Raw genomic sequence first — 25,907 nt, forward strand, 5'->3', positions numbered from 1 at the left:
TTTGGTAAAAGTCTTTTTTCTGGGCTGTGCTCACAACTCCAGGAGAACCATTATTTCTGCTGGCAGTGATTGTCGGCTCAGCTTGTTGAGCTGCTGTTGGCTCCTGGAGAAAGGGGAGTGCCTAGAGGGACTTACTGATTCCTAGAATTTTATTTGCTTCAGTCTGCTGTTCAGGTTTGAGGTAAAGACTCCACAACAAGCAGTTCAGGTACTCTTTCAAAGACCTAACATCTAAAAAAAAAAGTTTGCAGAAGAAGCAGTGGAAAAGTCAGACTCTTTTCTGTCTGGCCATGTTCAGCAGGTTAAAGAAGCTGATCGGGGCTCCTGAGCCTCGTCCTGCCCAGGCTGCTGCCGCTCCGCCTACTGCTCCGGCTCCACCGGCTACGGTAAGAGCTTAAATCTCCCTTTATTTTAATTTGACAAACACTGCGTTCATCCAGTGGACACTCCATTCAAATTAAACATTAATCAGGTTCATTGGCTTCTCCAAGCTTGTCAGACTGAGTTGTATTAAAATACACAACAGGAGGTGAAAGCCTCTGAGGCAGCTTGACACTAATATGGACAGGAGCTGTCACTGGTTCTTCAAAACATAGGCTGGTGCTGCACAGGTTGTTACTATACTGGCAGGCTAATCACTGCTATTTGTTCTCTTCCCTCTGCCTATGTTTTTAATTTACAGCAAGAAAAGCCACCAGAAAAGAAAGAAAAAGAAGATCAGCCCACGAAAGAGGAGGAAAAGAAAGAAGAAGAAAAGAAAGAAGAAGAAAAGAAAGAGGAGGAAAAGAAAGAAGAAGAAAAGAAAGAAGAAGAAAAGAAAGAGGAGGAAAAGAAAAAGGAGGAGAAGAAAGAAGAAGAGCCAAAAACAGGTGAGATGCTTGTTTATCTGAGCTGAGTTCCACATTCAGTTACATTGTTATCAGGGTGATGGTCAAGTGGTTTGAAGGTAATGTTTTTTGGTAGTATGTACCATCGTCCACAGATGTGAGAGGTGTTGTTTCGCTCTGTTACACACTCTCTGACCTTGCTGTAGATTAAAAAAGGGTCTTTAAAAGGGTCTTTTAGTGGATTGTTAGACTGTCCATCTGCTCCCTGTTTCTCTGTGAATCACAGACAAAGGGATTGGTGTCATCTGGCTGATCCTGTATCACAAACAGTGAGCACTGTCTTGGGAAGGTTTAGGTTCCCACTCCTGTACTAAAGTAAGCAATAAGAAACAGCCTTCCTTCATGCTGTGGTGATCTTTTCCTCGTGTACCAGTGGTTTAAAATACGAACAGCATCCCTCGGGATGTGTAAGAATAGAGGGCTAAATGTCAAATAAGCATGCGGTGCGTGGTGCTGCTCTGGTTGTTAAACTTTGCACTTGAATTGTTTTTTAAATATCTTTCTACAGAATAGAATCTGAAGGTTTTCAGTGGGGGCTCTGTAACAGTCATAAAAATGAAAAGCTAAAGAATGATGTTATATTTTTCCTCCAGCTCCAGCTCCTGCACAGGCACCTGCTGCTCCTGTTCCCACTGCTGCTCCTGCCAATCCAGAGGACATTGAAGGGTAAGAATTCATCGGGCTTGTACTCCTTTTTCGGCTTATTTAAGGGCATTAACAATTATTACGTTATTAGTTTTGTAATTACAGCCATTTTTATACATGACCCTCCATCATTAGAATCACAAATGTAATTGACTGGCAAGCAGTTTCATGGCCAGATGAGCTCAGCTCCATTATTTCATGACAAATTGAGCAGATCAAATATCTGGAGTTAATTAATTAAGTGTTGAGCTTGTATTTGGTAGCTGTTCACTGGGACTCTCAACTCTCAAAGTCTAGAGAGATGTTGATATGAGTGAAGGTGGCATTACGCCAAAAAACCAAAATAAAGAGGTCGGAGATAGAAATACAAAAAACTCTGGAGCAGTCAGCTCAACAATCTGGTTCATTTTTAGCAATCAGGTATGCACCAGCCAGCCAGCAGCATCAAAGACTACTAGAGAAGTCTACTGAAGTGGATCACAGAATTGTTTCGATGGTTATGAAAGTTGGGCTGGTGAAAGTTTCTATCAAAGTCAGGAACACTCGAGAGGAGGTGGGAGTATCACTGTCAATAGCTTCATGAATATAAATACAGAGGCTTTACAAAAAAGGGGCAACAACTGGTTACACACAAGGACAAAAAGGTTATAGTAGACTTTGCCAGAAAACATCTGAAAAGAATCTGCACAGTTCTGATAAAAATGGGCAGATAAAACCTGAAATAAACCAGAATGATAGGAAGTGAAAAGTATGGAGAAAGAAACAAGCAACTCGTATACGGCTACCAGTGGAACTGGGCTGCTAATGTTTATTTGCGATGTGCTGCTGATAGAAGTAGCAGGATGACGTGTTCAGAGCTATACTCTCTGCACAAATGGATAATGACCCACAGCACACTGCAAAAGACACCCAAGAGCTTCTCAAGGTAAAGAAATGAGCAATTCTTCAACTCCCAAGTGAGTTTTCTGATCTCAACCCAAGCATGCTTTTCAGTTCTTAAATACAAACCTGAATACAGAGAGAGACACAAACAAGCAACAGCTGCCATAAAAGCAACTCAAGGGCGAAAACAAGGTATTTGACGACATCCAAGACCAGTCACTGGCTTTAAATTATTTAGTCTTAGAAACAAAACTATTTTAAAATTATGGTTAAGTGATTACTTCTAAGCATCTGAAAATGGGGGACTATATAAAAAATTTGCTGTAACTCCTAAACAGTCAGTGTAATACTTTTGTTAAACCCCCTGAATTACAGATGAAAGTAAATCAAACACATCCTGAGTGTTTTAAAGCTGGTTTCATTCTCCAAACACCCTCTAACATCATGTGCGTGTCTGTTAGTATTCACAGCAACCAGCTGCCTACATGTGAGGGATTTCAGGGGCATCTATAGAACAACCCAGTTTACACTCTCCCTGTACGGGCACTGCACCAGGACACATTAACTGTACTAAGAATAACTTGGCTCTCCTTTAGCTCTGCTGTTTTTATGAACTCTGAGCCGCTTGAGGACAGGAATAGTTACAGGTATATCTAACAGGTATCTAACAGTAAGGACTGATGACTCCACAGAGTCCCCCCCCCTCCCCTCCCCAATGAGAGAGGTCTCTGGAGACCTTCAACACTTACTTTTCAAGATGTGATAACACTGTGACTTGCAGCATGTGACACCTAAAAGCAGGAAAGAAGATTAGGAGCTTATAGTGGTATTTGTGACTGAGATTGATCTGACTGTGTTCTCATGCAAGCTGGAGTTGCTTCAATAGAAATTTAAGGGAATGTTGAGGAAATATATTAATGGCATGGAAATGTAACAAATGCCTATTTAACAAGTGGAAAAGCAGCATTGCTGTCGTCTCTCTCAGTGTCTTCCTAAAGCTATGAGTTGAGTGTTTTATTCTAATTTATCTGTTTTTAGTGAAGAAGCGCCTCCTCCACCTGTTGTCTACTCCCGCTACACAGACGACACCATCCGATTTTTAGCCAAGAAGTTAAAAGAACGCACAGAGATACTCAAAGAGAAGGCCATAGACCCTTACGCCACATCTCCAGAAGTCACACCACCTGTCAGTAAGTGTGGTCAAAAACAAGCCAGCATGCTTAGAGAGAAAAACAACAACATGCAAACTAATGTCTTAAGTCATCGTATGCTTCTTTTTTTGCCTTTTAGCACCTATTCTGAGAAAGGATGACTACATCCGACTGAAGGAAGAAGAGCGCATAGCCAAGGAAGAAGCGGATAAGAAGAAGGCGGAGGAAGCGGCCAAAAAGGCAGAAGAGAAGAAGAAAAAAGATGAGGAGAAAAGGTTGGAGGCCGAGAAGAAAGCCGAGGAGGAGAGACTGGCAGAGGAGGCCAAGAAGAAAGAAAGGATCCTCCCAGAAATCAGCTGCTCCTGCTTTGACGTCCTCTTCCATCCAGTGGAGGAAAAAATGGATGTCATCTTGGGGACCACCATTGATCCTTTCACAGGTAGGCATCACAGCTAAGCTCAATGAATTTCTTGTATTTACCTTTAAATACTTGACAGACATTTCTGTCATTCTCTTTCCAGATCGTCGGTACATTTCCTGGTTGAGCTTCGTGGCATTGGCGTACAATTACAACGTCTGGTTTTGCTCCGCCAGGCTGGCTTTCCCTTACCACAGTGAAACTGTCAACCGCTACTGGATATTCCTCGACATTCTTAGCGACATTGTAAATATAATAGACATCGTTGTTTGGCAGCCTCGCCTTCAGTTTGTCAAAGCTGGAGACATCATTGTAAGTCACAAACCACTCAATCACATGTACCTGATAACATTTTAATAGTCTAATTGACTTTCGCACCTCTGTTGCTTGCAGAAAGACAGAGCTTTGACTAAGCTACATTATCGAAAATCACAGCAATTTAAGGTGAGAACACGTGTCCAGTGGTGTAAAGTAACTAAATACATTTACTTAAGTACTCCAGTTAAGTACAGTTTTGTTCAACAGCTGAAAAATAACACGATTAACATAATTTCAGGAATTGTGGTACTTATTTCTTATTTCAGCAAGATAAAGCCAAACTGCACAAATCCAAGACTCCATAAATGAGTGGAGGCGCTGCTTGCCTTAATGTCCAAAACAACAAGCACTAGCACTGGCATGAAATTAGCATATATTATAAATAAATAAATAAAATCCTATTTATTAAATGGTTTGAATTAAATGAAACACTAAAGGCGACTAAAGATGTAATCCCCCTGCAATTAAATGGAATTTTAATGTATTTTATTTGGTATTACGTTGTAATTAAATGTACCTACAAATATTGACAGGTAGGCACACTAGTGTGCACTTTCTTGCACACTAGAACAAGAAAGTTAAAACTAAAGTGTAAAAGACTAAAGAAATGATTATAGTTTAAGTAAATTTAAGTACTGCATAAGCAGTTTTAAGTTGTGTCCAATGTCATGGTAAGTTTGCAGAAAAACGCTTTTTCTACATCATACAAACGCTGTAGTTTTTGGGGCGTGGGTCGTATTATAGAGTGGATTAATCTTACCTTTTTACATCTTTATTTAATATTCATTATGTTGCTGTGCACGATCGATGTTCTGTTTTTCAAGTGTCCTTTTATCTTACTAATATATGTGTGATAAAGACTGTAAAGCGCACTTACAATGTAAGAATGGGAAATATTGTTTGTTTTTCTGCAATATTACTAAGAAATTACATAATACATAAAAATAACTTACAGAATATTTTATGTCTCCTTTCCAGTAAAATACCTGAAGTCATGCAAAACTTTCTTAAAATGACTCACACAGTACTTACACTTACTTACAATCTAGTTATTTCATTGTTTTCTCTACAAACCTGACTTGTTACCACTTTATTCTCAGTATTTGTAGGTAAATAAAATTATATTGCAATTTCAAATAAAAGACTGAAATTCCTTGTAATTACTGGGGAATTTCCCCCTTTTTTGCAGACCATATTATAAAGTGGTACAACATTAAATATATAGATTTGGATAGATGCATAGATGGTGACAATACATTTGTTTTTTATCCACATTTTTGCAGTTAGAAGTTTACATTGTTATATTTATATTTTTACTGAACCAGTTTGGTTTTTATTCTTTTTTCATATCTGTGAGCTTTGCAGCAAAATCCAAAGTTTAACAAATGTTTGTATTCTGTTCCGTGTAGACTGATATAATCAGCATCCTCCCCTTCGACCTGCTCTGCCTGTACTTTGAATTCTCCTCGTTTTACCGACTGAACCGCTTCATCAGGGTAGGCAGGAGGATGCTAACTTCTTTTTATTGTACTTTTTTTCCCATTACATTTTCTGATAAGTTCCTTTACTTTCCCCCCTGTGTGTTTTAGATTGGTTCCTTCTTTGAGTTCAGTGATCGACTTGAGAGTGTCATGGCCAAAGCTTACATCTGGAGGTGACTGCTCATGAATCGCATGGTGTCACTGTTTTGTAGCTTTAGCGTCACCATTTCTGTCTTTCTGACACAGAGTTGCCCGCACCACAGGCTACCTGCTCTTCATGCTCCACCTCAACGCCTGTGCTTACTACGTTGCCTCAGTGCACCAGGGTCTTGCAACAACTACATGGGTGTATGACGGGAATGGCACAGCGTATGTACACCAGTTTGGGACCTAAAGTTCTGCACTGTACTCTGGAGTTCACTGAAACATGTCATTTCATGAGAAAATATTTCATTTTTCCTTTTAATGAAACAATTTAAATCTCAGAGAGAGATGTGTATAAAGAATCTAAAACAACAAAAAGCAGGGGTTCTCTATTTAAAGGCAAGCTTAACAAGGCCAAATCAAGCTGTGTCTATGTAGCGATGTTGTGACACGGTGAAACAAAAGTTTTATCAGTTACCAAGAATATTATGACTTTGTGTTTCCAAAACCAAATCTATTTCATTATTTAATGACACATATGCACATGTTTTTTGCTTGCTGGTATGCAGTATGCAGATGAAGATGATTATTTACCGTGCTGCGTGTGCTTGGGGAAATCAGCAGCGCCCTCTGTTGTATCCTAAGAGTGCCTCCTGAACAAAGACCAGCTCTGCTTTATCCTTTTTTAAAATATTAATTGAGAATTGTGTTTTGGCATTCATCTTAGCTGGGAGCTGCAAATCTAAATAATGTCCATTAATTAACTGCAGATTGATTAAACTCTCTGATATTAATAATTATTTTCAGCGTTATGCAAATCAAATGCGGCGCTCCTGAGGAAGTTTAACCATACTGATGCTGACAGAGTGACTCGCTCTTGATAACTTTTGTTCACTGAGTGACGTCGGCTGACTTGCACAGAGAAGTCCTGACTGACATTGCTCACTTTTGAATTCAGTTTAAAGAACTCGTATTGTTCTGTTTTAATACTCCTGTATTTAAAAATGTTTATATTTTATCTTCATCTGTGGTAACGCCGTTCTTTAACCCTTTCATGCATAGTGGTCACTACAGTGGACAGCTATTCAAAGGCTGTTTTCTTGTATTTGTGTCAGTGTTGATGGTATACTTGCACATAAACATTGGACACTGATGTGTCACTATATACTCTGCCACCCACTGGTCAGCCAGGAAGTAAGTATGTAAAAAACGACATGTTTAAAAAAATGAAGTTCAAAAATCTTTTTTTCATACCTAAAGATGAATAAAAATACTTGTGAAAAAAATCCTGATTGAAGTTGTTATAATTAATGCATGAAAGGGTTAAAGTTCTTGGACTGTCTCTTAGGACCATGTTAGAGCTTTACACAGCATAAAGGCGTACCATGCTCCTGTTGATCCCAGTAAACTAAAAGATTTACGACATGCCGTCTGTAGCTGTGGATAACTCCTGTCTTCTCACTCCTGTCCCTGCGCAGGTACCTGCGTTGCTACTACTTTGCAGTTCGCAGTCTGATCAACATCGGGGGTTTACCGGAACCTGTAACCACCTTTGAGATTTCCTTTCAGATGGCTAACTTCTTTATCGGTGTCTTTGTGTTCTCGAGTTTGATCGGACAGGTAGGAGGACATTCTTCAATGTTAATATTCCACCTGTTAATATCTGTGACTTCTCTGTGACACTTTACATTTCTGTCTTTCTTTCTTTCAGATGAGAGATGTCATAGGAGCAGCTACAGCAGCTCAGACATACTTCCGGGCGTCAATGGACGGATGTGTTGCCTACATGAACACCTATACGATCCCCAAGCTAGTCCAGAACAGAGTCCGCACCTGGTACAACTACACCTGGGCAGCTCAGGGAATGCTGGGTGAGAAATCTATACCTCTCAGTTGTGTCCTCGCCGGAAGAAGCTGATGAGTTTAAATGGGGAACAGGGAATATTCATCCACGCAAATACATTTCTACAAACAAACAAAAGAAAACAAGTCGTGGCCACTGATCCTGGTTCTGCTGGAGATTTCTTCCTGTTAAAAGGAAGCTTTTACTTCACTGTCACCAAGGGCTTGCTCACGGGGCGTTGTTTGATTGTTAAGAATTTTCTCTGTATTGTGAGGTTTTTACCTTACAATATAAAGCATCTTGAGACAACAGCTGTTGTGATTTGGTGCTATATAACAAAATACAGCTGAAACGAATTGACGTTACAGCTGAGGTAATGAAAAAGACTCAGCCATTCCTTAAGGATTCAAGCATGACTAATAATGAGCCGCAAAAATGCACAGACTAAAAATCTGGAATGTGCTCACATGGAATCACACTGTCTGTCCTTCTCAGATGAGTCCGAGCTGCTGGACAAGATGCCTCTGGTGATGAGAATTGCCATTGCTGTGGACATCAACCTTGCCACATTCCAGAAGATTGCATTGTTCCAGGTGAGGCTGCTTAAGCTTCAGCGCTCTAGTGCCATAGAAAGTGTATTAGAGAAAGGGCGTGTGAGTGGACGGATAATGAACTGTAGTGAAGTGTAATGAAGTTATGCTGGCTGCTTTCAGAGATGAGTAAAGCAAAGCAGAGCTTCTGTGATTCAGTGAAAGTCAGTACTCACTACACTCTGTCCTTCAGGGCTGTGACCAGCAGATGTTAGTGGACATGTTACTGAGGCTCAAGTCAATCATTTATCTACCCGGAGACTTTGTTGTGAAGAAGGTTGGTGCATACATATGTGTATACATGTCTGTAGGTAACGACATGGCTACAAAGTAGCAAGCAACATATTTCTGAACTGTGCTGATCATCATGAAGCAACAAGGTGACCTGAGCTGAGTGTCACTGCGCTGATCTATCCTCTGCAGGGTGACATCGGTAAAGAGATGTACATCATCAAAAGTGGAGCGGTGCAGGTGGTGGGAGGACCCGACAACAGCATTGTGTTTGTGACGCTGAAGGCCGGCTCCGTGTTTGGGGAAATCAGGTAAGAGTGGAGCATCAGGAAGGACAGCTGATGCTGTGAAACCTTTGTTACGATGATGTCACGTTAACTTTGGGTGGAGATAATCTAAGAAGGAAAAAAAATCCAGCAGTTTTTATCACGTCTTTAATGCTGCTTTTGTGAAGTTGTGTACATTGCGCAGTGGTTGTGTTGCTTTGTTTTGGCCATAGTAGTAGGCCATATTGTTTTTTGTCTGCTTATCCAACCACAGTTTACTGCAGTCTGCTAAAGATGGAGGAAACAGGCGCACAGCCAATGTAAAAGCTCACGGCTTCGCTAACCTTTTTGTGCTGGAGAAGAAAGACCTGTTTGATATCCTCGTCCACTACCCGGAGTCTCAGAAGGTGCTGGCCAGGAAGGGCAGGTGAGACGCTTATTAGTGCTGCAGGAACTGCATTTTCATTCAAATTTAAAAGTATCATATACCCTCCAAACCTCCATCCAAATCATTACGTTAAATTAAATTTAAATATGCATCCTTTTAAAAAAATGTGTGGGTTTTTTTGTCACTGTGAAGGAAACTAGTCAAAGCCAAAGGAGCTGTACCTGCTAAAGGCAATGAGGAGAAGCAGAAAGGACTGGCTCTGTTTGGACCAAAGCCACCAACGCCCAAGCTACTCAGAGCCTTTGCAAATATAAGAAAACTCAAGGTAAACGTGATGTGGGGAAGTGTGTTCTGCTGTAGGCCGTTTAAAAGCACTGATGGCTAAAGTATTTGTGAGGTTGGGTCCTGTCTTCACTTTGTCTTCTTGTCCACAGAAAATGGAAGAGACGAAATAGGAAGTGGATGTGGAGTGTTATTGAGAGTCACAATTTTAAAGTTGGTATCTTCTACTTTTCCATTGCTACCAAAAGACCCATAATGGAACCAGTCTACAGCGACCAGAAGAGCTGTTGTGAATCAGAGGTTTATGTGACCTGATACTCTTCAGTTCAAACGTCTGCTGGAAGCAGCAAAGTGCTATGATCAGAAAGCAATAATAATCTCCCCTACACTCAATATACACAGAACCGTCTGTGACAACAGGAGAGGACAACTGTTTGAAATTTGTGTCATGCAAATGATCGACTTTTCATATTAAAAAAAGAAAAAGGCAAAAATTATCCTCAGTTTCATTATTAGGTGTTCAGGGTGATGCGAAGCTCTTCCATCCCTGACTGGAATTCTCTCTGTGCAAAGAGCGCCACCTACTGGCTGAGTGACCTTTAAACTGAGCTGCTGGTCTATTTGAATTTTGACCAAGAGGTGTAACCAAGAGTATCAAATATCAATATAGGAATGGTTCTGTTTGTTACTGGGTAGTCTGGGTTTAGCCCCAGTGTTTGTTGGATGTTCACAAACATCACTGACACTGTAAATAACCAAAATACCTCTGATATATTGATTAAAGTCGTCTTTCCTCTTGACATAAAATCCAAAAGCATGAGCATTTACTAACTTTTACTCTTTTTTTTTTGTTGTGGAAATATTGCAAAATGCAGGATGATCCGTGTAATAAAAGTACACTGTGCTGTTTGTTTAATCAGAATAAGTCAAACTCATTCATCAGACCCTCAGAGACCCCTAAAAAAAGAAAAACCCAAAAGAAAGGAGACATTTTAGAGGCAACCATGATTTATTAATAAAACCTGAGCACCATAAAGCTCTGACAGACACTGTAAATCCACTGCAAAATTAAAATTCACATAAAGCTACTGAAACATGATTGCTTATTTAAAAACAAGGTACAATCCATCCACCAACTACACCTGCTTTATCCTTTACGGAGCAGTGGAGGGAGGTTAGGAAGAGATTAGCTACGTGATGTTTAACAGTTAATAAATTTATGCAAAGTCCACATGTATGTATGTATGTATGTATGTATGTATAACAGGCTAAAAACTGAAGTGAAAAATCAGGCACGTACACTTCTGCTTCCGTCTCTCATGCACGAAACTGTAAGTAGACATTTTCTCCCAAGATGCAGACATCAATGAAAACTAAGACGACCGCGTGTGGCCTGTTGCTTGGTTTTGGATTAAAAACAGTTCAGAGCCAACTCCTCTGAGATGCTGCACATTTAGAGTATGTTTTCAGCATGTCTCAAGTCCTTTGTGAGTCTCTTTCAAAGGCAGTCAGCAGGATACTTGGCCTGTGTTGTCCAGGATATTGCACTGGGAGTCTTTATCTCCCCAACAGAGGTGGAACTTTAACTCTGGAGCTTCCAGAAGATCATCTGTCGGTCCTCTCCACCTGTGATCACTGTGGTGCACAGCTCACTCATCCACATGGCTGTGACAGCACCTGTGTGTACATGGATTTATGTATAATATTCCTTAGCCTATATTACATACATTTATTATAACGCATGTGCATTTTAAGGTTTTACGACATTAGCGGCACAAACATATTAGCCAAATTAGCATCCAGTGACATCTTCTGAATCAAATATTACCTATTTAGTGGAAATTAGTGAACTGTGTTTTTTTATTCTTTGCAAGTTTCACAGAAATCTGACCAATACTTTAGAGACAGGGGTGTCAAACATAAGGCCTGGGGCCCAGAATCAACCAGCAAAGGCTCCAATCCGGCCCACCATTTTCTGTTATTTACTAACAACTTTATGTTATGATTCAAGGTCATTCAGGACAATGAATTAGCAGAAGTTCCTGGTAAATTTGTCTATTCATTCCTGCCAATTCGTTCAACTGGCAGTAAATAAATCACAAATGTAGCAGATTTTCTTTCCTTCTTGTTGCTGGTTTTACAGCCAATAAACAAAGCATCAGCAGAAGTTTGAAAACGGGGGTAAAAACTCCACCCAATGATTACTGAAGATGAGCTCTACCTGAGTGTGCAGGGATCCTCTTGGTAACTGTGTTGGTAAGAAGGTCCCACAGGAGGAGGTCACCAGACTGGCCCCCACACAGCACCCAGTTTCCATCCCAGCAGAAACACCTGCACACACAAACGTGCTGCTAAATGCTTTGAACATAGCACAAAGAAACAAGTGAAATACAAAGTTCTGGATTGCTAGGAAAACCTCTGCTCCTCTTCAGCTTTCACAGAGGAGATCACCATTCCCGTCTGGACGTCGATAACCTTCATGCAGGAGTCTGCTCCAACACTGAGAACGTGTCGGCTATCTGAGAATGCAAAATTGGGATAATCACACACATATACAGTTACATGTCTTTGGATAATACATATGAGTCTGGGAGTTGTAATTTCTCAACAGAAATTCTTCCTGCTCAGCAGTAAAGAGTTGTTTGATTCACACAGAAGAATCGAGCAGCCAACAGCCGCTTCAAAGAAAGCTGAAGAAGTGCTCTCCACATGCACTTTAACTGTACTGAGACAAACATTAAGCTTAAGGGAATCATTTACTCAAAGCTTCCACAAGCAGATTTGATCACCTAAAATGTTAAACATAAAATTCAAAGTTCCACGTTCACACAAACCAGGACTGAAGGCCATGTGGTGGATGGTCCCACTGTGGCAGTGGATCTGCTGCAGAGTCCTTTGGCTGCTGGTGTCCCAGATGGTGACGGTCCCATCTTTACATCCAGACACCAGCAAAGTCCCAGCTGGGTTCAGACTGACCGTGTTCACCTGAATTTGAATGTTAGAGAGCAAACATGTTTTTATTAAACATGTTTTTATTAAACATGTTTTAACGCTGCTAAAATGTCTCAGTGTTTTAAAAATAAAATGTTCATATTTTTAAGAGTTTTTCCAACAATAACAGATGCACACAGCGTTACTATGATACATTTAAATCCACATGAAGTTTGTAAGATCTTGATGAAACCTGTGGCTGCACTTTTGTCACTCACCCCAGCATCATGTTCCAACTCACCCAGCAAATTAAACTGGGATCTCTTGTGAGTGGAAAAGCTGTCAGAGTTGCATTCCCACACCTGTGAAGGTCACACAGAAAACAACGCTAAAGGTTCATCCTCTCTCTGACATGGAGTCCTTTTCGTAAAAGCCATCATGCAGCCTGACCAGGCCGGACTCTCAGCTGTCATCACAACACGAGTGCGAGCTACGATGCAATAACAGTGTTCTCATTCCTGTCCAGGGAAAGCTTTCAGGATATCATTTTACCGTTTGTGTGAGTCTGATGTGTCTACGATGTTGCCTCCTTATTTATTAGTAAAGGGACCTCGTGTGTTATATATCATGCGATGTACTGTCCAATCTGGTCCATATGACAAATACTGCATAGCTCTCTCCCTTCAGTAAATTCATTAGTCCAGTGCTGTAACATGTCCCATGTCTGAAAAGGGTTATGGAGACAATACTTTACCTTAACAGTGGAATCCCAGGATGCTGTGTAGAGTTTGTCCTCAAACCAGCACATTTTACTGACAGCGTCATCGTGACCCATCAGCGTATCCTGCCGCCTGCCATACGGGACGGAGTAGAAATACCTGGGAGAGAGGAGCGTGCAGGTCAGCGAGAAGCCGTCAAGACTCCACCACGTTAAATATAATGAATAAACAGTCCGTACACATTGTTGTCCCATGAAGAGCACACCACCGTTTTACTGTCCGCCAGTATCAAACACGATGACAAGGCCTGAAAAACAGTCGAGTGGTTTACGGTTTACAGAGAAATGGAACAGATTCGGAGAAGAGATCTGAGGAAGGAGATGCTGAACGGGCGAGCGTACCATGTTAGAGAACGACATGCTTCTCTGGAACTCTTTCAGCTCTTTGGAAAACATTTTAAGTGTCGAGTCTGTAATAAAGAGCGAGAGGGGTCAGCGTGAAACACGTCTGCACTGACAGAACGGAGCAAACCGTAATTCATCATTCTCTTAATCCTTTTAGTTCAACGGCTTTTTAATTAAAGAGAAAACAAATGAGTTTCCAAGTAGATCTGAGTCGTCTACATTTCTTCTCAGTCTAGACATTTTCCAAACCTTTGGATGTGGAGAAAACAGCAGATCCACCTCGAGACACCGCAATGCCTGTCACAGCTCTGCACATACAGCAGAAACAAAGTTACTTAAAAAACATAAATATACATGTATATATATATATATAAAAAAAAAAAAAAACGCATGAAATGAAGAATTTATTTAGAACAACACAGCAGTCTGTTATTGAAGGAAGTAGTCCTGAAACTAGTATTAAGTTTCTGAAGGGGTGTGGAGCTCCTGCAGCTGCCTGCTACCTGCTTTCTTTGAATTCACTTCCTCCTTTTTGAGGCAGGGCTTTCACTTTTACTGTATGTGGTTACATTTGTACTCTGCTGTAACTGCAGCCCACCGAGCAGCTCCTGACTCACTCTTTATGGATCTTGTGGCTGGAAACGGGCTTCAGACTTTCCATGTTTGCCCAGGCCAACTTCCTGCTCTCCTCGGTGAGATCTTCGAAAGACGAGTCCTCGCCCTGAGAGGCTGCAAAACAACACAGGGATCCGGCCTACATGTTAACTTATTATGGTTATGAAAAACATTTTATATATCAAAACACAGTAAAATGCTGTTAATATAGCTGAAAGTGCATAAATGAAACTCTTTTTCTTATTTTCTTCAGTAAAACCAGAAAATTAAATTAATAATTCATCTTTTTGTGACTCTTTTTAATCTTGTGTTTGTGTTGATTGGCTTCGCTCACTGAGACATGCACCATCCTCCCAGAGAGGAGTAGTGAAGCACATAACTGTGTGGGCTTTAGAAACACTGCTCAGCTCTCACAGCTGCCGTTGCATCGTGTTTTTAGCTACTTAAGCCTGAACAATGAAGGAGAAAGCTCTGCAGCTGCAGGGCTCTCACACACTGCCCGTGCTGTGCGGTGTTACCTGGAGATAGTTCAGCGTCGGGTGAGTTGATGCTCGAGCTTCGCGTAATGTTCTGAAACCTCGGGGTGATCCTCTGAGGGTGAGGGCTGGTGAACAGCTGTTTGGGCGTCTGGCCAAACTCCAGGATCTGTGTCAGCATGGCGATTCTCTGATCGGTGTCCTCAATGCTTGCCAAACAGACAGAGGGGAAACGTTAGGCCAACGAGGCTTGATGAGCATTTGGAAATATTCTTGTTGGATTTTCTTTTCTGTACCTGTCACAGTCGATCCCGCCCTCATAGGTCAGTGGGTGAAACACTTAGAAAGGAAAACGATGAGATGAATATTAATCGTTGGCATGTTTTCGCGCCTCTTGTACTGAGAGTAGCTGTTGGTTATGTTACCGTTGTGAGCCGCCACAGCTTCACTGCCCCTCTGCTTGAAGCCAAACACCAAGTCAATCCACTCATGAAGGTGTTCTGACACATACTGACTCTCCAGGGCGGCTTTGTGCTTTTGAAGAAAATCACTGGAATCTGGAGGAAGAAACAGCAAACCTTACTTCCTCACGTGACTCCTAAAATTACAGAGACACACAGACAGCCGGTCGACAGGAAGTTCACCTGTGGCCCATGGCGGAAGAACGACATCACCAACTAAACTTCCATTCTGCCGTCTGCCCAAATCCAGACTCAGTCTGTTTTCCAGGAAGCTGGGGTCTGTCCCATAAAACTCCGGGATCAACTGCAAACATACGAGGAAAAGCAACATGTCAAGAAAGACATTCCTCGACAGAAACAGTATCAACACCAGATAATAGACGAATAGCTTTACCTCCTTGAAGTCAGTAGCTCCCTCCAAGCAGTTTTTCCACGTCTCACCTATGCTGTAACAAACCACAACACGTCACCAAACACAACTTCAAAGTGTGAAATACAACATTCACATCTTCACCAGAAAACACTGTACGTGTTCAAACTTGTTTCCACAGTATTCACAAACTGCAAACTGTGTTTGCATGCTGTTCCTGTACAACAGTGCATGTAAATGTGAGCATGAATGACTGTTTCTCTCTGTTTGCCCTGTGATAGGCTGGACACCTATCCAGGATCCATTCCTCCCACAAGATTAAACTGGATCAGTGTGCACACATAAATGCACATCTATGTGTCAAACTTCTTTGATTAGCACTATTTTAGTCAGAGTTAGGATGAGCTTTACCTGCCTGGGGTAAAGCTAGTTGAAAGTAGCTTGTAGGTAAACCTGCGCCAATGTCAGCTGGTAATTCTCAGTGTTGTTCTCACATGAAATAAATGTTTTGTACATCGTCCCTTAGAAATGCATAAATAATTATTAATGAGGAAAAAGTAATTGCCCCATAAATCTAATAACTGGTAACCATGTTTGGCAACAAGAACAACAATCAAGCTTTTGTGACAACTGGCAACGAGTCTTTCACTGTGGAGGAACTTCGGTTTGCTCTTCTTTGCAGAATTGTTTTAATTCAGCCACATTTGAGGGTTTTTGAGCATGAAGGTCACGCTGAGCATCTCGATCAATGTGAGCCATTCAGAGGGGGACTTGGTGTATTTCAGATCATAGCCCAAGTCCTCTTGAGCTTCAGAGCACAAACTGATGACTAGACATTCTCCTTCAGTTTCTGGTGGAGAGCTTAAGTACCACCACCGTGTCTGACTGTTGCCACGGTGTTGTCTTTATGAAATGCTGTGTTAGTTTTAGATCAGATGTAATGAGACTCAAACCTTTCAAAAAAGTTAAGCTTTTGTCTTGGACATAATCACAATGTTATTTTTCAAAAAACAAACAAACAAAGAAACAAAAATAAACCCCTCTAAACCTGTGTCCTTGATCCAACACAGCTGATTTAAATGGCTAAACGACCTCCTCAACATGTTCTCCAGAGGCCTGGTAATGAACTAATCATTTGATTCAGGTGTGTTGACCCAGGGTGAGATCTAAAACCTGCAGGACACCTCGAGGCCTGGAGTTTGACACCCTGATCTAAAACATGCAAGTATGACAAAGAAATCAGCCAGTGGGCAAATTTCTGTACTTTACCATTATAACGTTTAAAACAACAGGGGAAATAATTTACCTATTGAACATTCGGTCAGCGTGGTCATAGCGGCCATTCTGGAGACACAGCATGTGCTCTGGAGCTGCAGTTAGAGGACAGCAAATTAATTTAAAAGATCAGAAATCATTATATCATTACTGTTACTTCAAAAAGCGTTAGCAAATGTAATCAGGAGAACAGAATTATGTGTCACCAAAATGTGACCGTGAGTCACAATGTGAGTCACAGTTACTGTGACAATTTTGCATTTGACTGATCTTTGAACTTCTGCTTGACTTGAACAAGCATCATCACAAACTGTCAAGATGAAGACTGAAAATGTTGTGCTTTTAACTGTAGTGTTATATTTTGACTGCCACTTAGGTGACCAGCAGGTTAAACCTCAGAGTTATAAAACATACAAAAATAACATCTGTTGGTTCCACACGTCTTGTAGACGATAAGTAATGTTAACTGTGTGACATACCAACTCTGACCAGGTAAAAAAGGACATAGCCTGGAGATGAGTAATGGCTGCCGTACATGAAGCTAGGTTCGGGCATGCCTCTGTATCGAGCCTGTGGACAAGAGGAGAGCTCTATGGTTAATAAGGAACTTGTTAGCAAAAACAAACGCAGTACAACCAGGCAGTCGTCTCACCAGGAGCCTGTCCAGTCGCTCTTTGTTCAGAGCTCCCACAGGTTTGCTCAAGTCTCTGAATGTGGCAGCATTTGTCATATCTGAGAAACAAAGCGAAGTACCGACATCTTTACAAAGATGCAAGACCCAAAATCTCAGCCACCATCACTCTGACAGGAGAAAGCAGCAAAGGTCTGCGGACCCACCTAACCGCGGGTTGGTGTAGTCAGCGATGACCCAGGGGAAGACTGGGTACTGCGAGAGGTCGTTGCAGCTGCGGTCAGCCAGGTTGTTGAGGTGGAGGAGATACTGGTAGTTGCTGAGATGACCACGCTGCCACTGCAACATGTAACTCTCTGCTGTGTGCTCTATCGTGTGGTTTTCTGAGCGAGAAAGAGGAAAACAGCACAGTTACGTGGTTCAGTTAATCACCGAGAATGAAGCATCAGCGGCACTGCTTTATAAAGACAACAGCAGTTTTACATAAGTTGCTTCTGCGTCACACAGAAACCAGGTTTACTTGCAGCTTTGGACTATTTAGTGATCACTTGATGGCTGTAGCTGAGGGTTAACAGTGGCACACTGTTTGCTCCTAAATCCTTGAACATTTAGATCTCACTTATATCCAGTATTGTTTAAACCAGGGGTCCCCAATCCCAGTCCACGAGGGCCGGTGTCCCTGCAGGTTTTAGATGTGTCCTTGATCCATCACAGCTGATTTAAATGGATAAATGACCATCTCAACATGCCTTGAAGTTCTCCAGAGGCCTGGTAATGAACTAATCGTGTGATTCAGGTGTGATGACCCAGGGTGAGATCTAAAACCTGCAGGGACACCGGCCCTCATGGACTGGGATTGGGGACCCCTGGTTTAAACCCATGTCTGCGAGTGTACTGCTGCACACCTTCATGTGTAATCATTGATCAGTGAAACGCAAACAGGGATTCACTTGTTAATCATTTTCACACAATGTTGAGGAAAACATTTTCTGCAGATGCTCTTTTCAACACGCAGCACAGACTGGGGCTATCTGTACGCGTCTGCATCTTTACTGCTGGTCGGTTAACTTTCATTCAATTTGTTCAATAAATCTCAACAAAACAAGTGAGTCATGATTCTGATAATTTACTGACAGAACTCCTGCATGATCAACAAAGTATCACAAATGGAAGCAGCATGGTACATTGCTGTATTGAAGATTGTCCAAGACAGACACGTTGTTACTTCTGAGAAACTCCACTTGGTTTAGATTTATTCGATTTACAACAGGGACAAGAATTGATACGAGTTTAACAATTCTGATTCCTTATCCATTCTCATTGGCTCTGCTTTGAGAGTCACCCCCATCTCAGTGCAGCGTATCAAAGACATTTGTGCATATTAATTGCATGTTGTTGGGTCAAATTTTTGTGCATGTATGAGTCCCACACACCAACAAATCCGTATCCTAATGGGGACACGTTCGATCTTTCTTAGGATTTAGGTATGAACACAAAGCCAACAACACAAAGCAAAAGAAGAAAAAGATCCTAAAGAGATTTTAAAGCAATTTGTTGTGTATTCTTGACAGAAACCGCTCAGGAGTATAGCACATGTGTGAAAACAGCAGCCAGCAGAAGCCACAAATTCAGGCTTTTAGAGCAAAATATATTTTAAAGAAGTGATAAAATAAATCAGACATTTATTAATAGGCTTGTATCGCCTCACCCAGGAACGTTGCGATGTAGTAGTAGACTTCATCTCTGTCGGTCGTGCTGTAAAACTTCAGGTATATGTCTGAACAGAAGTCATTCTCAGAACAGAATACCTCCAGACCCTGAGCAGGGAGACCGGACACATGAACCCATGAGATCACCCAAATAAACTGCAGTAAAGAAAGATACTAAAGCTACCTTTAGTAGCACTTGCGACTCACCAGGGGTCTAAGACCAAGCCGTCTTTTGTAGATTCTCCTGACGTTGTGCAGCTTTATCTGAATCACATTTTCCTGAAGGGAGAGGACGTGCACACCAATTACAATTCATTTGTTTGTGAAACATTACTGGTGTTCAGCATCTGAACAAACAGCCACACCAACACCATTCCCACTGCCTGCTTTGTCATCTCACCGGATATCCATTGAGAGGCTGGAAGTAGAGGTTTTTATCTGTTACGCAGACATGGCCTGGATTGCACACCAGAGGCATGACCATCTCCACTGCACACTCCATGTGAGGGTTTTCAGCAACACTCTGAAAGCTTCACAGCACATTAACACCACAGTCCTGTCTGGCTGCACGCTCTAGTACATCTAAACCTTATATAATAATCACTATATTAAGTTTAAGTCACGCATAACACAAATCCAATGAGGATTAAAAATAAAGTTAGGGAAAAGCGTATAAATACTCATCTGATTGACATCTACATACCAGTTTTTGTCAAACGATGACCTCGCCATTCGGGATTGTAGATTGGCAGCAATCTAGAAATAAAGGAAAACGTGGGTTTGGTCTTTGGTTACGTAATGGTTACTTACAATTTTAAACTAATTAAAGGTCATAAAGAGGAAGGAGTAAGAGGGGACAAATACAGGAAGTGCAACAGACTTTCACTGTTTCATTGCATTTGTTTTTCATCGTTTCCTCATCTTCAGGGTTTCGAGGAATGGTCTACAAATGTGAGATGGACCACACTGTTGTGGCATGAAGCCACTGCAAATTGGACCTTTATTTAGATTTTATGATGTGGATTTTTGTCAGTGTGTGAAGTGCAGCATTGCTTTCGAGGCTTACTGTGGACTGAGAGTAATGATCGACTTACCATTGCAGTCTGGTCTCCAAGTTTTTCCAGACAGGAGGCCCTGTGGAGCTGCAAAATTTAACAGATTTTAAAGGGAATGAAAGCAGCTCACACCGCACACGTGACACAAAACTCCCCCCCACAGTATTTTGTTTTGTACCAGCGACATACCTGAAGTAACGTCTGGACAACATCCTCTGTTTTACTGCAGAACTCTAACTGAAAGGTCAGCGTCTTTTCCTCCTGTGATCAGACAAGTTTATTCAAAAACAGAAGAGAGTTTCTTTTGAATAAAATGACACACTGGTTTTATAACCTTGTCCTAAAAATGTACTTCAGTGTTTTTAGACAATCATTCCAGAATTTTACACTGGTCATTATATAGCATAGTGTTCAAATGGATCCAACAAATGCACATGTGTCCAGAGGCTGTGATCATTGGGCTCTGACTCATCGTAAGAAAGTTTTACCTTCCGTTTTCACCCTTTCATAATAAAATAAATAGTCAGCAGCAGTTATTGTGAGACAGTGACATTCCAGATTTGAAGCACAAACAAGTCTCTGTGAATACACAACAGAAGACACTCATGCCGAGCTGACTCACCACCCTTTCATTTCTGTAAGGCGCAATAACGTTGCTTTCTTTGATGTATATCACCTGAAAATGAAAGAGTGGATTTACTTAGACAAAAAAAAGACACGATGAAAGTAAAGAGGATCAACCTGGACAATCAAATACCATATATTATAGAGAAAAAACTGCGAGGGCTGGTGGCTCTCTGAAGAACAACATGTTTATAATAACTCCATAACTCACCTGCTTGCAGAGAATAGATATGGCTGATGGTCCGGGTCTGTGAGCATGTGCACAAATCGGATAGTAAATAATAAGAATTATGACATCAAAACTAAAATCACTTTCAAGATTAATAAAACAGAATAATCACCATTAGCATGTGCCGCATCCAAAGTAGTAGTGCACACGTTTTTATTTTTCAAAATCACATGAAGCCCAATCATTTGCAGATGCTACTTACAAAATTGCTTTTCAAGTACAGCTGGGCTACATTTGCACTCCAAGTAACCAAACCGGTTTGTCAAACTGAGTAAAGATGAGCATGTGACGTGCACATGCAACGCCTAAGATATTACTGTGCTCACTTGTTAAAAGAGTTCTTCTCTTCCTCCACAAACTCAATCTTCTTGCAATCTCGCAGAGGAATCTGAAAGCAGAGTGAGCAGTTATGATTAAAGACGTGGTGGCGTTACTACAAAATCCATGATTCATAGATTTTTTACTCAAAAAACACAAACAATGTACAATACAAGCCTGTCTCCATTATATCCAGCCTGCCTACATAATGGTAACTGTATCTCCCAGCAAAGATAAGACAGGCCTCGTGACACCAATGTATATTTTTTAATGTTAAAATTCACAATTTAAAATTTAGCTAGCAGCATTACCACAATGTTTATTGGTTGTAGTTTTATTTTTGTTTTTTTAAAGAATGTTATAAAAACAAACCTTTATAATTGGTTCTGCAAGCTCCTCTGGATCAAATATGATCGATTTGGAACAAATCTTGAATGAACCTCTGATTTTTCTGGGAAGAAAACAGCTGATGTTAGCTTGTTAAGTAATAGCTAGCCCCACCCCGCCAAAAAACAAACAAACAAAACACACAAAAACCCAGTAAAACAAACAAGAGTAAATATTTTGCACAAAAAAATAAATAAAATAAATATTTAATATATTTAAAAATAAATAAAAATAATTAGCATAAAATGCTAATTACAGGCTAGCAACCTCTATCAATTTTCCTTCCCCGATTTTCCAATCGGCTGTGTTTCAATCGGGGAAAATCAAAACCGGAAATGAATTCAAACAACAGATTACTTTTTCTTTGAATTGATGGGTCTCAAGGCTAATGTTACAGAGCAGAGCTACAGTGTAAAGTCGTCCCACATGGCAATAAACATTTAGCCTAAACAACAGAATTTCTCTCTCTATATATATATATATATATATATCTATATATATATCTATATATCTATATATATATCTATATATATATATATATATATATATATATCTATATATATATATATATCTATATATATATATCTATATATATATATATATATCTATATCTATATATATCTATATATATATATATCTATATATATATATATATCTATATATATCTATATCTATATATCTATATCTATATCTATATATATCAAATGAAAACAGCTACATGGCACAAATGTTGTCCAAATGGCCTGAAGGACAGAAATCTTCAAAATGAGGCAAAGGTGGTGTTTTGTGTATTTACTGTTCACTCCTTTTTCAGTATGTAGGTAACAGGACATAATTATCACTGAAAAGTTCACAATGTTTGATCAAAAAAAAAAAAGTTTACACAAGCCCTCATTACAGAACTAAATGGTGTTTGAACAGTTGTTCCTCAGAAGGCAGAGCAACTACCATCAACCCTAAAAGCTTTAAACAAACATGAGTACATGATAGCACCAATAAAAACAGAGAGAAGCATTTCAAAGTGTAAGACTTCTTTTGCTTTTTCTAATTTTAGAGGAAAGTGATGGCACGGTTTGTGCTCAAGCTTATAAAGTACTTCTATGGTGCAGTGATTTAAGGTGTTAGATGCTGATGAAGCGTTGCCTTTAATTATCCAACTTACCTCTGCTTTTTTAAAGTGCTTGTCACATGGTACGCGGTGTGCTGTTCAAAATAATATTCCTCCAAATCCAGCAGCAAGAGAGAAAACCTGGAAAGGAGCAAACAGCTGCTTGAGAAAACATCAGAGCAATGGTGGGGTTAGACTGTGTGCAAACACAAGGGTCAAATCACCAATTTTTTAAAAAAAAGTACTGTATTAATAAGTTAACAGTAAAAACACATTATTAATGTACATAAAGAGGAAAATTTGTCTCTTTAACACATAAGTGTGACTCCAAGCAATGATGCATCCTGCTGAAAACTTTCTTTGGTGCACTTTTTAAACATTTATAATCTTAGAATCAGCAAGTTTCTGCAGATTCTGGTCAGTGCTGATGCATCATGTGCACAGCTTTCTTTATGGTTGTGTTCTGTCAGGATTACACACATTAAATAACCTAAGAAAATGTAAATAAAGTCACTTTGTAGGCTAGCATTGTGACCACTAAAAGAGAGAGAGCCTCATAGTTGATTATTCAGCTGTGAGCAATGTTGCAGCTTAAGTGTGTAATATTTCTGCTGCACTGACAATCAATACGTTAAACCACTGTGAGCAGTAATGTGGATTTAGAAACCGTGGCATGCACTTCCTTTGCTCAATTTGCATTAACATGTTTAAAAGTATTTAACAAACCCGACAAAGGGTATTGAAAGGTTTTATGTGGAACTGCTGCTTGTTGAAAGTAAAAGTTATCAGATTAGGCAGAAGGATGTGTCACTAAAAAAGGAAGTGATTTGCTTAAATTCAGTGGCCACTTTGTTAGGTACACCTGTTTACTGCTCGTTAACACAAATGTCTAATTAACAAATCCCATTTCAGCAATTTGGTGGACGAGGACATGGTCACGTCTATCTGCTCAAGTTCAAACTGAGCATGGCAACGGGAGAAAAAGAGCGACTTTGAGCGCTGCATGATTGTTGGTGCCAAATGACCTCATTTACTCTCCTGGCATCTGCCCCAATCTAGAAACATCTGCAGGGTTTGCAGATAATGGTCTGAAAGCGACAAACTATCCAGTGAGCAGCAGTTCTCTGGCTGATAATGCCTAGTTGATGCCAGAGGTCAGGGGAGAATGGTCAGACTGCTCTGAGCTGATGTGAAGGCAACAATAATGCAAATGACTGCTCATTACAACCAAGGTGTGCATTATCTCTGAACACACAGCACGCCACACCTTGAAGCAGAAGACCACACTGGGTGCCACTCCTGTCAACTAAGAACAGGAAAGTGAGGCTACAATTTACTGCAAAATCTCCATGAATGGATGAATGCTTGTCTGCTTGTATGAATAGTTTAGTCTGCTGCAGGTGGTGCAATGGTTTAGGGCACATATGTCAAACTCCAGGCCTCGAGGGCCAGTGTCCTGCAGGTTTTAGATGTGTCCTTGATCCAACACAGCTGATTTAAATGGCTAAATGACCTCCTCAACATGTCTCTAAGTTCTCCAGAGGCCTGGTAATTAGCTAATCATTTTATTCAGGTGTGTTGACCCAGGGTGAGATCTAAAACCTGTAGGACACCGGCCCTGGAGTCCGACACCCCTGGTTTAGGGGGATATTTCCTTGGCACACTTCGGTCTCCTTAGTGTCACTGAACATGATTTAAATTGCCACATCCTACCTGACGTTTGTTAAGTACAGAAAAGTGCTTTCTATGTTAACCAGACTGTCAAAAGCCAGTTTATTTTGATGAAATTGGATCCTGACTGATGTAATTGTTTGTATTCATTTCCCTGACCGAACATAACACATTAGAAGCAGAGGCCTGTGGTAGCTTGACGTCCAAAACTCCAGTATCAGACAGGCTCTAATGAGTCGAGTCACCAGTGCGTACAAAGCACTTCTTCACACTCGCTGAAGAAACTGTTCATCCTGTATTGTTCAGAGGTGACCTCATCCTTTTCCTGCTCAGCATGCTGTGTATCAAAGTGCACTGTGGAAATTCAATGCCCTGCTCTAGACTGGGACCACGCAAAGCTTTTAAGAGCTCACTCTGGTGGTCAGTTTGAAGCATAGATCATGTGCTAAGGTCTGCCGCTTCCATTAGGCTGCTCAGAATTGGAGGGCTGCTGGAAAAAGCAGCTGCTTTAGTTTAAAGCTCTGTCACAGTCTTTTATATCCCCCACACTCTCACTTAAGCGTCATTTTGTTTTACTGTCCTCTAGACACGGGACCTTCTGGGTAAAAGTAACCGGTCTGCACCGCAGACCAGAGCCCACTTCAATAATAAGACCGCATCCCCCAGCTGACAGTGGAGCTCTGCCTCATTAGCTAAGCAGCCCTGCCTCACGCAGCAATGACACGCGGCCACAGTCGGGAAAAACAGCCCGCTGCTGCCGCTCAGCTCCCAACAAAACCACGCAGGGAAATAACCACCCGCTAACAGAAGGTGAAAGAACACCAACCTTTCTTTAGTTCGTTCCTGCGCCCGAAAAAACGCCATGACCGCACAGCATCCTCTTCAGAAACTCAATACCGACAAGCCACAACAGCCCGAGCTCTGTAAACACGGAAACTTGGTGGAAACCACGTGACCCACTCCAAGACAGACGGTGAGCGGTCTGCACAGAGCAGCGGAAGGAGACGTCACTCTGCTGGCATGTTCAAGGACCAACACCGCGTCTGCATCAGTGCCCTATAAATACAATTGAATATGTTTGTTTTGTCGGTACAAATATTTTGTAATTTTAACCACAAACAGAGTAATTTAACTTTCACTGCTATAATGGTGGGAGTTTTGATTTTTTTTTTTATTCGAATCAGAAAACCAAGAAACAAATGCACTTGAAAATTGGTTATAAGTTAAATTAGTGGATTACACAAAACCGCTAAAAAAAAAAAAAAAGAAGAGCACAGCACATCACCAGAGACTGTCATCATCCAGGTCACACCCTCAAACCAAAACAATCAACGTACAGCATGCACCGTCTTTCCTGCCACAATCAGACCGATTGCAAAATAAGGACAAAGTAAGATA

At 40.8% G+C, this 25,907-nt stretch overlaps 2 protein-coding genes across 2 annotated transcripts; one reads left to right on the top strand and one right to left on the bottom strand.

The window, feature by feature from the left end:
• The first annotated feature begins 184 nt into the window (after positions 1 to 184).
• On the top strand, positions 185 to 13,945 carry cngb3.1 (cyclic nucleotide gated channel subunit beta 3, tandem duplicate 1). Its single transcript, XM_085172810.1, has 18 exons — positions 185 to 386; positions 683 to 869; positions 1,481 to 1,553; positions 3,453 to 3,604; positions 3,705 to 4,004; positions 4,087 to 4,295; positions 4,377 to 4,427; positions 5,711 to 5,797; positions 5,891 to 5,955; positions 6,029 to 6,151; positions 7,405 to 7,546; positions 7,638 to 7,797; positions 8,265 to 8,362; positions 8,553 to 8,636; positions 8,783 to 8,901; positions 9,131 to 9,283; positions 9,437 to 9,569; positions 9,679 to 13,945. Exons 1-18 carry the CDS (start codon positions 291 to 293, stop codon positions 9,697 to 9,699), a joined length of 2,253 nt encoding a protein of 750 aa, XP_085028936.1. The 5' UTR covers positions 185 to 290; the 3' UTR covers positions 9,700 to 13,945.
• nsmaf (neutral sphingomyelinase (N-SMase) activation associated factor) lies at positions 10,517 to 25,532 on the bottom strand. The gene is made up of 31 exons (XM_085172808.1): positions 25,336 to 25,532; positions 22,893 to 22,979; positions 21,716 to 21,794; positions 21,352 to 21,413; positions 21,008 to 21,044; positions 20,795 to 20,848; positions 20,362 to 20,433; positions 20,212 to 20,259; positions 19,821 to 19,873; positions 19,518 to 19,647; positions 19,325 to 19,396; positions 19,117 to 19,225; positions 17,615 to 17,791; positions 17,430 to 17,509; positions 17,257 to 17,347; positions 16,809 to 16,872; positions 15,527 to 15,578; positions 15,316 to 15,436; positions 15,097 to 15,228; positions 14,968 to 15,010; positions 14,714 to 14,880; positions 14,198 to 14,309; positions 13,830 to 13,888; positions 13,578 to 13,645; positions 13,416 to 13,483; positions 13,212 to 13,335; positions 12,736 to 12,819; positions 12,361 to 12,511; positions 11,943 to 12,045; positions 11,748 to 11,857; positions 10,517 to 11,203 (listed from the first exon to the last, which is right to left on the bottom strand). Exons 1-31 carry the CDS (start codon positions 25,371 to 25,373, stop codon positions 11,109 to 11,111), a joined length of 2,742 nt encoding a protein of 913 aa, XP_085028934.1. The 5' UTR covers positions 25,374 to 25,532; the 3' UTR covers positions 10,517 to 11,108.
• Between the last annotated feature and the right edge of the window lie 375 nt (positions 25,533 to 25,907).

Source organism: Neolamprologus multifasciatus, chromosome 9 (assembly GCF_963576455.1).
Source record: "Neolamprologus multifasciatus chromosome 9, fNeoMul1.2, whole genome shotgun sequence".
Classification (NCBI taxonomy): domain Eukaryota; kingdom Metazoa; phylum Chordata; class Actinopteri; order Cichliformes; family Cichlidae; genus Neolamprologus; species Neolamprologus multifasciatus.